The following is an 11,812-nucleotide window of genomic DNA, read 5'->3' on the forward strand; positions in this document are numbered from 1 at the left end:
TCTTAGTCTCTTTTGGTTGAGGTACTTGAGTACACACGTCTATGGCTGCACACATTGCACAAACAATAATATATAAGATTTCAGTACAAAGATAGCCGTTTTCAAAAGAGCAGTGTCATGCAATGGACACGAGAAACGGAATCTAAAAAAAGGTTATCGGGAAATAACATATAAGCTACCAGAGACCAAAGAGAAATGAGAAGAGAAAATCGCATAGTACATCGTATTTAAATACAATGCAAATGTCACTTTCCAATACAGACCAAGCTAGTCAGACAACAGAACACCTACAGGAGCAAGAAAACGGAAGCATCCCTTCCTACTTTTTCGGAGGTTGAACACTGTCGCGATCGAAGCCAAGGGGATACGATGAAAGATCACTGGTAAGGGCAAGGGTATCAAGGCTGGCTCTCTGCCGCGGAACATTGAACGGTGATGGAGGAGGTTTACTCTCCGATAGGGGATCGGATTCGATTTGGAATGGGAATGATCCCAATCCTGACGACATTGTAGAAAGCTGGGAACCGGTTGACAGACCCAGAGTGCGCCGATTTGGAGGCGCTGGGAGAGTTTCGTCCTGATTATTAGTGGCGGCCTTAGAACCCTCTTGGGCGAATGTCTGGCTAGTAGCAGGAGATGGAGGTGCAATAGTAAAAGTATGTTGATGCAAAGGAGAGCTCGAATTAGTAAATGACTGTTGACCCAACGGAGATACGGGGGGTGATCTAATAGGTCGATCTGAAATCGGCGACGGGGGCACGAATGGGAATGACTCCAGAATGGAGTCAGCACGGGTCGAAGTCGCCGACAGCATAGAGGAACCTGAAATCCTCCTTCTATCAAGACCCTGCGCTTGAGCTTGCGCCTGAGCATGAGCCAGTGCAAGCTGTTGCTGTTCTTGCAAGGTTTGGCCTCCATTACCGGTGGGAGGTGTAACAAGCCGTCCCATAGTTGTCCTATAAGAATTGGCACTGGCAGGAGTTTTGAGACCGACATTGACACGTGTGGCGCTGGCAATATCTATAACAGAGCCGGCTTGGGTACTCATGCTCGAAGGCCTACTCTGGTCGGCGCTTCGTGACCATGGTAGTATTGGCCCATCAGGCACCCAATTAGCGTCGCCAACCTGATTGGTTTGAGTGGACAGACGCCCATATGTCGTCGTGGAAGCAGCCGGTGAAGCAGCGTAATCGGCGTTAGTTGACATGTTATCGTTGAAAGGATTGTTGACCTCTTGACTTTCGTCTGCTTCTTTTAACATATCACTCGGGCCAAAGGAGGTCGAGGCTAAAGGGGACTTAACAGATGGTCTCGAGTAGGCGGGAGGTTTCAAGTTGTCAGATGAGTTGTTTGCCGACAATGAGCCAGCACTGATAACTTCGGCCTTCATAACACCTAAAACTTGACGAACATTGCCTTTCGAAGAGGTCATAATCATTGGAGCTTCATTTAAGAAGTCACTGGAATAGCTGGCGTTGGACATGTACGAATTTCTGGAGGATATACCAGATATACCAGAGCGAGTAGATTGAGAATATCCATTCCGAACGTTCTCATGGGAAACATTGACATGCTCCAGATTGAGATTGAGCTCGGGGGAACGAGGGGGGCGAGAAGGGTAAGATGAGGAAGAAGTTTGAGAATCCGTGTGCGCTGAGGACAGACGATTGGCGTCAGCGGGAACAAGAGCAATGGGTATAACGTTAGTGCCTCCAGTGCCAGCCGTCTGGATAGAATTGTTGTCGTCAAACGGATTGATCGGAGGCCTGAAGCCGTGCGGGGGGTGTGAAGTAGAGGCTTCTGCATGAGGATCGAGATCGATGGTGTTGGAAGTACTCGTTCTGAGCTCTGCCTGAACCTTCTCCGCAGGGTCCGGACGATTGAGCACCGTCTCAGCAGAGGCGGGAACTTCTTTCTTGACTTCTCGGGGAACCGAACGATGTTTGCGAACTAACGCGGCCTTTCGACGATGAAGGAAGAAAGCGATCACAAGGCCAAGAAAGACGATGGCGCCGATGACACCGCCCGCCAATGCACCTTTGCTGACGCCGCCACCTGATTGCTTGACTGGAGTCTGAAGAACACACTGGTTCTTCGGACAAGTGTTGCAGTCCCTGTGGAAATAGTCAAGGAGTGCAGACGAGATGGCCCAGTGGAATGACATACCTCGCGATTTGGACACAGAATTCGTTGGCCTTGCAACTACATGGCATGAGGTCAGGACATGTCGACACGTCGATACACGCACGAGCCGAAAGAGGATTTGTGACCATTGAATAAATAAAAGAGCGTAAAGGTCAAATAAAAAGGAAGACCACTGGGTGGTGGTGAGAAAGAGGGTGGTAACGAGCTCGGCATGCAGAGCACTCGCTCGCAGTCAGAGTAAACGTGGGAAAATCACAGACCCACATGGGCGCTGCTGCAATTAGTTATTTATTTTCTTATATTAGCTAACTCCCCTCCTTAATCTGTACCCCAATGTCGACTCCAGCAATCGCCGCCTCTAATCTTACCTACTCTTATAATAGTTTCTCCCCCCCTTCTCTCATCGATGTAAATATTTCCCTACCAAAGGGTTCTCGCACTATTCTCGTCGGCGCAAATGGAGGCCAGCCCTGCATCTGATAATCCGCCTCTTGCGTCTGACATGTCTTATCCTAGCCGGAAAGTCTACACTGCTTCAGCTTTTGGCAGGGAAGAAACTGATCAACACCCCCGGCGCCGAGCTCACAATCAAGGGCCAAGATGTATTTAGAAACTCTCCCTCAGGTGTAACATTCCTAGGCACAGAATGGTCCGTGTCTATGCTCCTCCAGATTCCCCATGATCCTCCATCTGTTGGTTTCACAGGGCTATGAACCCCGTCGTCCGCGGCGATATTGTCGTCTCCGCATTCCTAGACTCCGTTGGGGGCTATAGACATAAGGAGAGGAGGGACATTCTTCTTGATATTCTCGACATCGACTTGGATTGGCACATGCACCAGATCTCGGATGGTGAACGGCGTCGAGTCCAGCTTTGTTTTGGATTGATGGTCCCTTGGGATGTTCTGTTGCTTGATGAGGTTTGAATCATATAGACAGCATCTACTTATGATTGACTAAATCTCTCAGGTTACTGTTGACCTCGATGTCCTTGTTCGCGATGATCTCTTGAATTTCTTGAAGGCTGATAGCGAGGCTCGGGGAGCAACAATCTTGTGCAAGTTTATACCTTCTTTACACCGTTCTGTATTTATAACTTGCAACAGATGCAACGCATATCTTCGATGGCTTGAATAATTTCCCTACACATGTCGCTCATATGCGCTATGGATCCTTCGTAACCCTTCCCACGCCTTACAATCCTAATCCCAGTCTCGGAACTAGCTCAACATCCACACTATATAACTTGGCTCTTCAATGGCTCAAGGAAGACAGAGACTACCGCCGGGAACTCGAAAGGAATGGTCAACAGATTACTCGCGGAGCACGCAGAGACCAAGTACGTCATCATTCAATCGTTGCCAGGCTTGGCATATGCTGATTTTCGAATCACATTGTCGTTATAGGCGGTCCCTTCTGATTCCGAAACGTTCTACAGAAAGTGAATGTTGTTTCTATCTTTCAAAGCAGTCCAGAGGGAGCTCTACTTACATTTTTTGCCGACTTATAGATACGACTACAGTCATTAATCGGCATGCAACATATAGCGTCCACAGACTATTTGATTTGCCTTTCGTAAATTACTAGGCCATATGGGTGGTGTATAGACAGGTAGAAGAATATCTCTGTTGGGTGGAATACGCAATTAATCGTCAATGCCAACCTTCAACAGTGCCTCAAATAGCGTATTCAACAACGCAATAGCGTATTCAACAACGCAATAGCGCATTCAACAATGCAATAGCGTGTTCAACGACGCTAGGAACTCCAGAGGCAACGCCAGATTACAATGAGTTTCAACACTGCCCAAGACTCCCCAGAGATTTATTGTCTTCAAAAGCATTATGACATGTTTTATATATAAAAGCGCATTGCACAGTTTACTAGATTGCTCAAGCAAAACTATATTTCTACCTATCATCCATGTGGGGACCCCACGAATGTAAGTATTGTTTCTTGTCTAGATGTCGTATTATGCCGTATCACTATCAAGAATCACAGCTTGTGTCATCATGCCGGAATGACTGGCATAAGCGCCTACCAAAATGATCCTAGTGAGAAATTAAAATTCGATGGCACATGTCGTCATAGGTATCCTATCCCTTTGCCCCTTTCATCTGCCCAGTAACGTTACTTTTTTTTTAAGTTAATCAGGAACGATCTCATAGCAAAACGCCTTTAAAATCAAAAAAGTCTTTAAAGTCCGGACGAACAAGACTATCAACTATGTATGTATCTATTTCTGATTTTCGCACCCCTGAACACTTCTACACGTTACTTCACCGCCCAAAGCTGGACACTCCGTTATTCACAACTTGATCAAAAAACCGTTAAGCAATAACATTGATAACTGCTTCGGTTCCTCCTCTAACAAGGACGGGGCTTCCATCGGTACCATTGATATTGTGAATGTTGTTCAAAATCAAAGTGTAAGTGGCGTTGAAGAAAAATCCGTGCGGAACCTAAAACAAATCGCGAGGTTGATTCAAACGGCGTGGATGCGTTATGCATTGGATACTTACCTTGACGGAGAACGAATCGGACAGCGCGCCTTTGGGTAGAGCGTGGCGAGCAAGGATGATTGGCTGTTCGAAGCCGTTGTTGTTGGGCGGGAGAACTTCAATCGAGTAGTCAAGGAATTGTGGGATGAGCCCAAATTGCTGGACACCGCAGCTGACATCAGTTGTGATCTTAATAGTCTATAAGGGCCGAGCTCAGTCAGCTCCAATGCCTAAACTAGTGGTTTAAATAATAAGGATAGACGCACGTCTCCAGCACGGAAGGTCGAGGGTGTAACGGTAACAACACCGAAACGCGCTGCTTCATCGCAAGGGGCGGCTCGACCAACGTTGGCAGATGCTACGAGCCCCGCAAGAGACAGGATGGCGGCAGAAATGGCGAATTTCATTGTACGAAAAAGAAGTAAAATGTTGTTGGTTTATCCTTGACTATCAATGTGCTTGCGATGTGAGATTCACAATATTTTCGATGGCTTTTATACTGTACCAGAGCTACTCAACGAGAATTCGAACGGTCAAGGAACTCCGGGATTTAGGGTGCAACATCCCCTCATCGAGGCTTGCCCGTGAATCAACATAATTAGCAAAGGAACATGTTTACAAGTAACAGATTGACGGAGCATGTAATGGCAGTATTGAAAGCTGCACGAAGGAATAGGACGCTTCTTACCGACACAATGAATCCGCAAATGAACACCTTTAGCATTCCTTTCTGTAGTGTGGTACGATGATTGTCAATGCTTCTAGCACTTCTCGCACAATGCCCGTTGATCGACGTCTAAATTTAGGTTGTGAGGGAAGGACGCCACATAATCCTCTTTTGGATTCCCACAACGTTCTCATTAGGCCGCCGAGACTTTGGCAGAGTACACCCATTACAGACCAAAAAGGAATACACTGATGGAGCACACATGTGTAAGATGTTGTGTCAGGACAGATATCGATTTTAGAAGTGTTTCATCCGACTACCAATTCATTCAACCTCGGGGAAAACGGGCGCCCACAAAATCTAATATTATTAAACGAACGGGTGGCGGTTAATCGATTAATCATTCAGCGAGCTTATAAATGCATTATTCTCAACTGTATGCGCAATATATCTTATTCATACACCAAGTTGCAGGTTCTAATGCTATTGGCTCAGTATGGGTCGAGTGCCACGGGTGTTGTTGACGGCTATAGGTTTACTCGAACTTGACGGATACTTCGGTTGCTGGTGGCAGATATTGCTGGCAGGCAGTATTGTTCAAAGATGCGAAGCCTTTTTGCCACTCAGAAACGAAATGATGAATCTCCACTTTTGCAATCCAATTAAATAATTTGAAACGTTGCTGGCATAATAAATTGAACACCCTACACATAAGCGCCCGTGGGAGACATTCATTGTCTTTTATATTTGAATTCAAATAGACAAAGGTCTAATTCACCGCTGCTTCCTAAGAGGAAAAAATATATCCGTTCATGGAGTTTGTTGACTACTACATCATTTGGAAAAGTTTCTTTCTGATCCATGGAGAGCAGATCAGGCGTACTAGAGTAAGTTGATTTGGGCCCGCGACTTGGTGCCTCCCTCAGACAAGGCTCTTCCTGAGGCCGAACATTCCTCCGGTTCAACTTTACTGAAGATGAAACCGGAAGGTAGGGTTTCCATAACGATAACAGATCTTTAAAGAATCCAGTAAATTTGAGCAGGGATATACTCCTGAGGGAAGATTTGCCGCACGAGGACGATGGAAAACTGGGACCCATTGTTATAGTTAAAATAACACATTCGGCTTCTGTCGACTTGAGGCTCTATCCGATGCAAGCAAAAGAATCGCCACCGTAATGGTACCATTACTTAGGTGGTATATCGGAATATAGTCTCCCCAAATGGTAAGCGGTTTTCCTATTTGGGTATTACTCATCAGTCCACACTTTGTCAGGACCAAACAGTTAATTTCTAATCAAACAGATAGATCCAAAGGTTGCATTGGTTGGGTTCCATCCCGAGACAATTAAAAATATCAAAACTAGCTGCACCAGACCGCAACACTTCCGTCAGCAGCACTGCTCACTAACCATGGCTGTTTGCTGCACCATCTAACCTGCAGAACACCGAGGCCATCGGTAACTGTGTGCCCCCTCAAAATTTTCAAAGGAACGATAAGGGGATCGGTCATCAAATCATTGTACACTCTAGAGTGGAAGATTTGGATTGATCCGTCGTCTGAGGAGGACGCGAAGAGAGGATACGTTGGGTGGAACTGGAGCGAGCGGATCGCACGGGAATGGTATCTGGAAAGAAGGGTATTATTATTAATGATCGAGTGAATGGAGCGTAACAAAGATATGTACCGAAGAACTTTGTAGGGCTTCTCACTGAGTTCCAAGTCAAACCAACACAGCTTGCGGTCATAGCCACCAACAATTAGATGATCCCCTGATGGGTGAACATCCATCGAGGATATCCATTTGATACCGGGCATCAGTGTCTTGACCAGCTTTTGTTCGGAGAGATTGTATATTCTGACATATTGTTGGGTCTATAAAGCAGTCAGCAATTTATCACTGATCAAAGAAGAAAGGACCATACAGCTACAAAGAAGTGAGGTTTCAAGGGGTGGAACAAAACCGACTGGACTGCCCCTTTAATCTTTTTGAAAGGCGCCTGCGAGTGCCTCCGTGTAATTTGATGAATCCATACGCCTCCCTGCTGGCCCCCAGTAGCTAAAGGGCGAGCTGGATGAGCCAAAATCGAATCTTAAAGGTTCAGAATACGTACAAACACTGGCAAGGTAATCGCCCCTACGATGCCAACAGAAATGAGTGGGCAGGCCGGTTGATGGTGGTAGGTTGATGGTTAAAATAGGAGTGTCTTCGGACCGTGATGCAGAAGGAGGTGTCAGCCATTTGACAGGTGATGGAGTGGTGGGAGCAGGAGGAAGAGTCGCAGGAGCCAGGACAGTGAGAGTAAGTGACAAAACAGCAGGATCAATATTTGGCGGTATGACAAAATGAATTGTGTCTTCACTGGAAATGAAAGGTGAATTAGTTTTGATACGAACGTCTGAAAAGGTAAAGGACGCACATTCCGACGGCGAAATAGCTCACGTCAGTTCTTGGGCACCATGCCAAAGAGCCAATTTTGCCCTCGAACTTCCATCGCTTGACTTCTCGGCCAACAATGATCTCCCAGAGACTCACAACGCCACCTTCATCACCACTGACCACCCAGGCACCATCAGGACTGACGCTAACACATCTCGCACGACTGTTCGAATGATAAAACTGCAAACTACGATAATTCGGGAATGGTTTCAAGCTATTCGGGCTGGGAAGTTTGGGAATTAATGAATTTGGGTCAATATTGAGTTTTACCCGCTGAACTCGAGGTGCAAGATAGAGGTCAAGTTGTCGGAAGAATCTTTCCTTAACGAAGCGATCGTATGCAGGAACCAGCCGCAAAGAGGAATACTTTTGGGGGAGGAAATTGCGTTCGCGGTCTTCGGGATCCTGGGCCTCCCATGCTTTACGTTCCTCTTCGGTTGGCAGATATTCCTCAGGGGGGTTATAAGATTCAGCATTGGTAGGTAGAGGAGGCTTGGGTGCTGGAAGAGGAGGTGGATGCGATGACGAGGGTTCGGACCAAATAGCGTACGGTTCGAATTTTGCGGTTGATTTGGGTTTGGATGGCAGGATACGTCCTTGACGAATTGCGCGCACAATTTTCATAACCTTGTTTTGTTTAGATATTGAGAAAGTTAACTATAGGTTTAACATTCACCTTTTGTTTTTCCCATTTACTGGGCACCCAACGTCTTTTAGGTTGGAGAGCACCGGAAAGAGGCATGATTTCTTCTTTTCCCTTCCCAGTAAACCACTCCGTCGTGGGTTCATACGGGTCATAAGAAGCATCGGGGTTTTCGCCGGCGTACAGACGGCGGATGAGGTCGAGTTCTTCGGAGGTGAGAGGCTTTTCGCTTTGGGTATTTTTGTCAAATGCAGAAGTCCTGTATACGAGATACTTAGTTTTGTCCAGAAGATTAGAAATGAATACAGAAAACTCACCATGCAGAAGAATCGTCCACGGTGGCTAGGAACTTGTCCAACTCGTCTCCGCGAGCAGGACGCAGCACTTTTTTACCATTGATATCATAACCAATATGAGGCATATCATCATACCAATGCATTGGCACATTGCCTACGCGGTTTGGTGTCTGTTCACAACATCAAAACAAGTAGCTGAACCAAGAGATTACAACGTACATCCTCGGTCGATGAATCAGAGTCATATTCGGGTTCAATTTCGGGGTAGACGGTTTTTGGCTGGTTGGTAATTTTGGATGTGACAACTTTGGCCTTAGGAAAGATATGCAAGGAGTCGTCCGAATCCGCATCAGTCTCGCTTTCATCTACTTCATTTTCATCTTCTTCATCCTCTTCTTCATTTTCATCTTCTTCATCCTCATCGTCTTCTTCTTCTTCTTCCTCATCATAGTCGCTATCTTCACTGTCGCTTTCGTCAATGATCTCAGGAAATTCGTCAACTTGGCCATCATCCGAGGAAGCGTCCCCGTCGTCTTCTTCGTCGCTCAACATTTCCAATGCACCGTTAGAGCGCAACTCTTGCTGGGGTGGGACAGCATCTTCATCTTCGTCGACCTGCTTTCTCTTGATAGTTTTCCTTCCAGAGGCGAGAGGGGCCATGATCCCAAGTTCAGACGCGTCTAAGAATTTGTTACTGACAGTTAGAAAAGATTTGGTAGAGGCCCCGATCACTTTTACTTCGACCACGTGAGCGATGTCATTGACAGAAATGGCAAGAACGACTGTTTTCATCAAGTACAAACATTAGATGCATGGTTGAGCGTTAACTTCGAAGTTCGATAAAACGCCTTCACTGTGTCTATTTGCTGGAATCATTGTAAATTGGTGTTTTCCATTTGGGGGCTCTTTCACGCGTAAAATAATTTGAAGCTTCGTCATGGTGAACTACGGAGGCGGTATGTCATTTCATTCACTGGTTAAAGTAAAGCGCCAGATTTATTTCTGAACATATTTACGCGTCAATAGATGAAGTCTCTGCTTTGGTTGTCGATATTGGGTCTTCGTCCGTACGCGCTGGATATGCAGGAGATGATACACCAAAAGCAATCATTCCAACATCATATGGGTACATCCCCAAACTTCCAGATACAGATGTAGACATGTCCGACAGTACACAAGAAAACGCACCTCAGGCGGAGAACTCGAGATTTGCCAAAATATTTGTCGGTCAAAATGGTCCCTCGGTATGGAGGAGTGGGATGGAAATAGGGAATCCTATTGTGGAAGGACTCAGTATGTCATTATTATCCTGTCTTTTATGAAAGCGCTGATCAAAGTGCTTGGGATTCATGTAGTCCATGATTTTGCACCAATAAAACCACTTATTGACCATGCACTCAGCAAGGTCATGCTAATAAATCCTTCCGAGCATCCTATTCTTGTGACGGAGCCTACGTGGAACACCCCAGCAAACCGAGAGCGCATGGCGGAAATTATGTTCGAAGAATTCAATGTACCAGCATTTTATATCGCCAATACCGGTGTCCTCAACGCGTAAGGGACGGGAAAATTGTTGGAATAGATGATCATTGACATGATTGATTCAGATTTGCAGCAGGAAAGGGATCTGCTTTGGTTATTGACATTGGGCAATCCATGGCAAGCGTCACCCCAGTTGTGGATGGATTCGTCCTCCGCAAAGGTAAAGAGGCTAACACGCCGCTTGATTAATTAAGTTGCTGAAACACTTACACAGGTCTTTCATACTCTCCACTCCCGAAACTTGTCCATGCACACGCCCGTCACCTCCTCACCTCGCCCACACAAATAAGACGGGGCATCGATTTATTGCCTCATCAATTAATTGCGAGTAAAGCTGTCAGTGAACCTGCTTATCAAAAATGTCATCTGCTTACTTTGTATTTGGGATGTTGTAGGTCGTAGATGCAAACGCTCTCCCACAATTCACCATTCGTGAAGACAGGATTGCTGGGACAACTCAAAAGTGGCGCAACTGGGCAGAGACAAGGGAAGTGGACGAGTGGCTGCAAACCATCGCTGGTGTCCTTGACCAGGGCTGGAACGACCAGTACGCAGTGCAACCTTTTCTTCTTTTCAGGCTTATGTGATTAATACATTTATCCCCACATCACAGGCAAGCGGCTTCGAAGCCAAGCCGCCAATACGAATTCCCGACTGGTTACAATACATTCTTTGGCGCAGAACGATTCCTAGTTGGCGAACAATACTTCACACACAACCCACAACTAGTGGTACGTGCATCTCATTTATTTTCAAAATACAGTAATTCACAGTTTACCTCAAGGCGTCAAATCCGAACCTACCCAAGACGTTGCCCGCGCTGATTACAGAGGCACTTCGCGCCTGCGACCCAGAGCTGCGCCAAGTTCTTATGGGTAACGTCGTCCTGACAGGCGGTGGAAGCCTCTTCTCTGGGCTCGCAGACCGTCTGTCAGCCGAGCTGACGAGAACCTTCCCTCATGTGCGCTTTTTTTTTCTTTCGTTCTTTTTACCTTTGCAAATCCGAAGACTGACAACGGATCCAAAACTTTTGACAGACTAAAATCCACGCGCCAGGCAACCCTATAGAACGTCGTTATGGTGGATGGCTGGGAGGAAGCATCCTGGCGAGCTTGGGCACGTTCCACCAGCTTTGGATAAGCAGGGAGGAGTGGCAGGTCAGTCTTACGTGGCCCTTGTTATATATACTTCTGACGTTCTGGTTTTGTCCAATGCTTAGGAACACGGAAAGGCGATCGTTGGGCAGAGATGTAAATAATTTATCATGCTGTATTCATACCAGAATCAATTCTTCATACCCATTATACCGTTTTGCTCGCGTGTTTGCTTCAACCCACCAACCAAAATTTGCAAAATACTGTGCCCAAACCAGAATAGTTTAAAACCAAAAAGAAAGACAAAACAGAAATACAACAATATCATTGTTTCAAGCAAACTCTCGGCCATATGCAACAGAAATTATGTATGTATGTTGGTGTGGTTGGGATGTTCGGAAAGCTACTCGAGAGTTGAGAAAAGAGGTTGAAAATCGGGTCGACGAATAGGCGGAGGGGAGAGGCGAGGTGGAAGTAGGATTGA

The 11,812-nt window shown here is 46.2% G+C and overlaps 5 protein-coding genes across 5 annotated transcripts; 2 read left to right on the forward strand and 3 right to left on the reverse strand.

Moving 5' to 3' along the window:
* Positions 1-319: 319 nt before the first annotated feature.
* Positions 320-2,273, reverse strand: JR316_0005079 (uncharacterized protein; the record flags this gene model as incomplete). The annotated part of the gene is made up of 2 exons (XM_047890843.1): positions 320-2,114; positions 2,167-2,273. The coding sequence occupies 2 exons, from the start codon at positions 2,271-2,273 to the stop codon at positions 320-322; spliced, it is 1,902 nt and encodes a 633-aa protein (XP_047750604.1).
* Positions 2,274-2,409: 136 nt separating this feature from the next.
* Positions 2,410-3,589, forward strand: JR316_0005080 (ABC transporter domain-containing protein C20G4.01; the record flags this gene model as incomplete). Its single annotated transcript, XM_047890844.1, has 5 exons — positions 2,410-2,428; positions 2,662-2,794; positions 2,851-2,996; positions 3,251-3,483; positions 3,551-3,589. 5 exons carry the CDS (start codon positions 2,410-2,412, stop codon positions 3,587-3,589), a joined length of 570 nt encoding a protein of 189 aa, XP_047750605.1.
* An 885-nt stretch (positions 3,590-4,474) lies between these two features.
* Positions 4,475-5,052, reverse strand: JR316_0005081 (uncharacterized protein; the record flags this gene model as incomplete). Its single annotated transcript, XM_047890845.1, has 3 exons — positions 4,475-4,606; positions 4,667-4,843; positions 4,912-5,052. The coding sequence occupies 3 exons, from the start codon at positions 5,050-5,052 to the stop codon at positions 4,475-4,477; spliced, it is 450 nt and encodes a 149-aa protein (XP_047750606.1).
* Positions 5,053-6,675: 1,623 nt separating this feature from the next.
* On the reverse strand, positions 6,676-9,352 carry JR316_0005082 (Ribosome biogenesis protein erb1; the record flags this gene model as incomplete). Its single annotated transcript, XM_047890846.1, has 8 exons — positions 6,676-6,940; positions 7,001-7,188; positions 7,239-7,372; positions 7,428-7,675; positions 7,734-8,380; positions 8,430-8,655; positions 8,714-8,862; positions 8,912-9,352. 8 exons carry the CDS (start codon positions 9,350-9,352, stop codon positions 6,676-6,678), a joined length of 2,298 nt encoding a protein of 765 aa, XP_047750607.1.
* Positions 9,353-9,629: 277 nt separating this feature from the next.
* JR316_0005083 (Actin-like protein 6B) lies at positions 9,630-11,492 on the forward strand (the record flags this gene model as incomplete). The annotated part of the gene is made up of 10 exons (XM_047890847.1): positions 9,630-9,648; positions 9,719-9,985; positions 10,048-10,246; positions 10,300-10,394; positions 10,449-10,570; positions 10,630-10,781; positions 10,848-10,965; positions 11,019-11,195; positions 11,272-11,391; positions 11,454-11,492. The coding sequence occupies 10 exons, from the start codon at positions 9,630-9,632 to the stop codon at positions 11,490-11,492; spliced, it is 1,308 nt and encodes a 435-aa protein (XP_047750608.1).
* Between the last annotated feature and the right edge of the window lie 320 nt (positions 11,493-11,812).

Source organism: Psilocybe cubensis, chromosome 4 (genome assembly GCF_017499595.1).
Source record: "Psilocybe cubensis strain MGC-MH-2018 chromosome 4, whole genome shotgun sequence".
NCBI lineage: Eukaryota > Fungi > Basidiomycota > Agaricomycetes > Agaricales > Agrocybaceae > Psilocybe > Psilocybe cubensis.